The 2,938-nt window shown below is 31.1% G+C and overlaps 1 protein-coding gene across 1 annotated transcript; it reads right to left on the bottom strand.

The window, feature by feature from the left end:
• Positions 1 to 1,081: 1,081 nt before the first annotated feature.
• On the bottom strand, positions 1,082 to 2,938 carry LOC113388480 (mitochondrial import inner membrane translocase subunit Tim17-B-like). The gene is made up of 3 exons (XM_026625854.1): positions 2,749 to 2,938; positions 1,619 to 1,810; positions 1,082 to 1,173 (listed from the first exon to the last, which is right to left on the bottom strand). Exons 1-3 carry the CDS (start codon positions 2,936 to 2,938, stop codon positions 1,082 to 1,084), a joined length of 474 nt encoding a protein of 157 aa, XP_026481639.1.

Raw genomic sequence — 2,938 nt, 5'->3', positions numbered from 1 at the left:
AACACGGTTCAACCGATTTCAATTATTCAAAAAGTATTCGATTTCTATTAATAAGGAGACAGGAGAGCTGATTAGTTTTTGGCAAAGGTAGGTCTAGCCGTTTCGAAGATACGGGGCAAAAGTGCCAAAGATGGTAACTCGGTTTTTAAGAAAACGAAATGTCCGATTTTATTAATTCAAAAAACATTTTACTTGTATTGACAAGATGAACTGATCAAATTTTCATGAAGGCAGGTCTAGCGGTTTCCGAGTTCGAGTGAAAAAAGTAAAAAAAAATTTAAAAATTTGGTCAAAAATGATCATTATACATATGCATATCAAATTATCAGATATTTTGTAGAGATTTTATTAATGTGAATAAATTTTGTTTACATTTCTATGGATTCCGTACCATCGTTTGCGCGTTAGACGGAGGCGTGGCGCTTACGCGCTTCGATAATTCGTCCCTAAGCAGCTAAAGCAGTGCGATTGCTTAAAAAAAAACTAAATTTCCAAAATATTTCAAAATAAAAAAAATCAACAGTTTTTTTTCCAAAAAAGTCAATCTTTTTCAAAAATTTAAAATTTCTCAAAAATATAATTTTTTCAAAGATTAAAAATTAAATTCAATCCTTAAAAAAAATTTTGGTTCGGGAAGTTCCAGCAATTTGTCTTAAGGCACGATGCCATACCACTAGTTGTACTAGTTCTTTGTCCCGTATAACACGGATTTGCATAACACGCTACTTTTTTGGAATGTAACTACCGTGTTATGCGCGGATTACCTGTATAAGATGACACTTGCTTCAGTGAATCTAAAATATATTTTTACGATAAATCAAATTATTAAAATCTTGAAAATAACATTAATGATTAATTAATAAAATGAATTAATAAATATTGTGCAAATTTAAATTTACATTATTAACTTCACAAATACTTTGATAAAATACTGAAATCGATATTAATAGATATTTTTTCTGATTCGGAAGATGAAACTAGTAGGTAAGAACAATGAAGTTATCTATATAATACATAATTGAATAATGATAACCACATAAATTTGTTAAAATATATATTATCATTATCATCAGAATCAGATTTAATAATTCATGGTTCCAAATCCTTCCTCGCCAAGTGGATTTGGGGGCTTGAACTGTTCGGCTGAGAATCTTGTAAGTAATATTGATACTCCTAAAAATATAACAATATTATATATATATATATATATATATATATATATATATATAAATGTTAAATATGAACAATACAATACTGTTCTCTCTCTAGATACTTAAGATTTGTTTAGAATATTTCTGTAAATGTCACATGTTTTTTAGTACTGAGTCAAGCATTGCAAGGAATAGTTCGTGTCTTCTGTATATCAAAAATTAAATGTAGTTTAAATAAAATTTTAAAGAATGTGTAGTATATAAGTAACTGTTTTTGAAATTGCACAGAAGATGAAGCATACCATGATCTCGAAACGCGCCTGTAATTACCAAATAAAGTGTGTGTTAAAAATCTGAGTGTTGTATTGTTCTTATTTAACATTTAATATTCGTTCCACTCATATCACAAAATTCTATATATATATATATATATATATATATATATATTATATCAATTATATCTTTACCTTCTATTAAAGCCAGAATAGCTCCTCCGATAACGGCGCTCCCGGCCATGGCTGCTAAACCGTTTCTGGCAGCCAAAACGCCCCCCGTTAGGGCTCCCGAGGCAATCGAATTCCACGGATCCTCTTTTTTGCGGATGCACACCAGGGCGCAGTCTATTGTGCTGAACATTCCGCCCCATATTGCAAAATTACCTAGAGGAAAAAATTATAAATATATATATATATATATATATATATATATATATTTCAAAGTAACTAGCAGCCCATTCGTCGAAACAAAAAAGGTATAAAGTATAAAAACTTTTATTTATACGTTTCGACACAAGATGCGTGTCATCATTCAGCGTGTCATCATATCGAAAAAAATAGTGACTTTAGAAAATTTGCTGAATCCTTTTTTATTTCATTAAATTCCTCTTGTGTTAATAAACGCAAATTATCCCACCTTTTACATGATAGTTACCAGATTGTTATTGATTTCATTAAAAAAACAAAAAATTAATTTGCTATCTCCTTTATATTATTTTTTACAATTTTGTTTTTTCTTGTTCTAACTTCTACATGGTTTGCTTTTTCCTTTTGATCAATTCCAGTTCAACCACTGTTTTCGATGCGTTCCGTGCTTCGAGCATTTGTCCTTGATACGTTCCCTCCCATTCCTATCAATACGCCTATTGAAATAATTCAGTCGAGTATGTTTGCTCGGTATGGGCGTGTTTCTCGCTTCACAATGTTACATTTCATAACTTTTAGTCAAATTAGTTTTCAAATCTTTTAGTTATTCATAATTTTTTCTAAAAAAATGCTTTTCTCTAATATGTTATTAAGTTTAATTTTTAAAATAAATTTTTGTTGAGTGTTTTTGTCCTGTGGTGTGTATAATGTTTCTCTATGTTATAATTAATCTATATTGGTGTTTATATTAGTTAATAAAATTTTCAAATTGTTGTAGTTGCTGAATGATGACACGCATCTTGTGTCGAAACGTATAAATAAAAGTTTTTATACTTTATACCTTTTTTATTTCGACAAATGGGCTGCTAGTTACTTTGAAATATGTTTCAACGTCGAAAAAACTATCAAGATATATATATATATATATATATATATATATATATCCTTTATCTTACCAGCTATTATAGGAGACCTCGACTTGATGGCCCCAACGCTGGCCGCCAATCGTCTGCCGAATCCCGACGGGGCGTTCCGGAAGCCTCTGATGGACTGAAAGAGGCCCCCGCCAATGCAACCCATTGCAAAGGCGCCGCCGCAGTCATCTACAATGCGCCACGGACAGGGCTCTCGGGAGTACTCTTCCAT

The sequence above is a fragment of the Ctenocephalides felis genome, unplaced genomic scaffold (assembly GCF_003426905.1).
Source record: "Ctenocephalides felis isolate EL2017-DRISC unplaced genomic scaffold, ASM342690v1 CF-g0.4_SCAFFOLD_03572, whole genome shotgun sequence".
NCBI classification, from domain to species: Eukaryota; Metazoa; Arthropoda; class Insecta; order Siphonaptera; family Pulicidae; genus Ctenocephalides; species Ctenocephalides felis.
This window is presented reverse-complemented; position numbering and strand designations above follow the sequence as displayed.

What these genes read in the sequence shown, in the direction of transcription:
- LOC113388480 (XM_026625854.1), bottom strand. Translation starts at nt 2,938, where the DNA reads ATGGAAGAGTACTCCCGAGAGCCCTGTCCGTGGCGCATTGTAGATGAC. An exon ending in GAGGTCTCCTATAATAGCTG is followed by an intron (nt 1,811 to 2,748) that starts GTAAGATAAAGG and finishes TTTTTCCTCTAG; the next exon opens with GTAATTTTGCAATATGGGGC. An exon ending in TATTCTGGCTTTAATAGAAG is followed by an intron (nt 1,174 to 1,618) that starts GTAAAGATATAA and finishes TTATATTTTTAG; the next exon opens with GAGTATCAATATTACTTACA.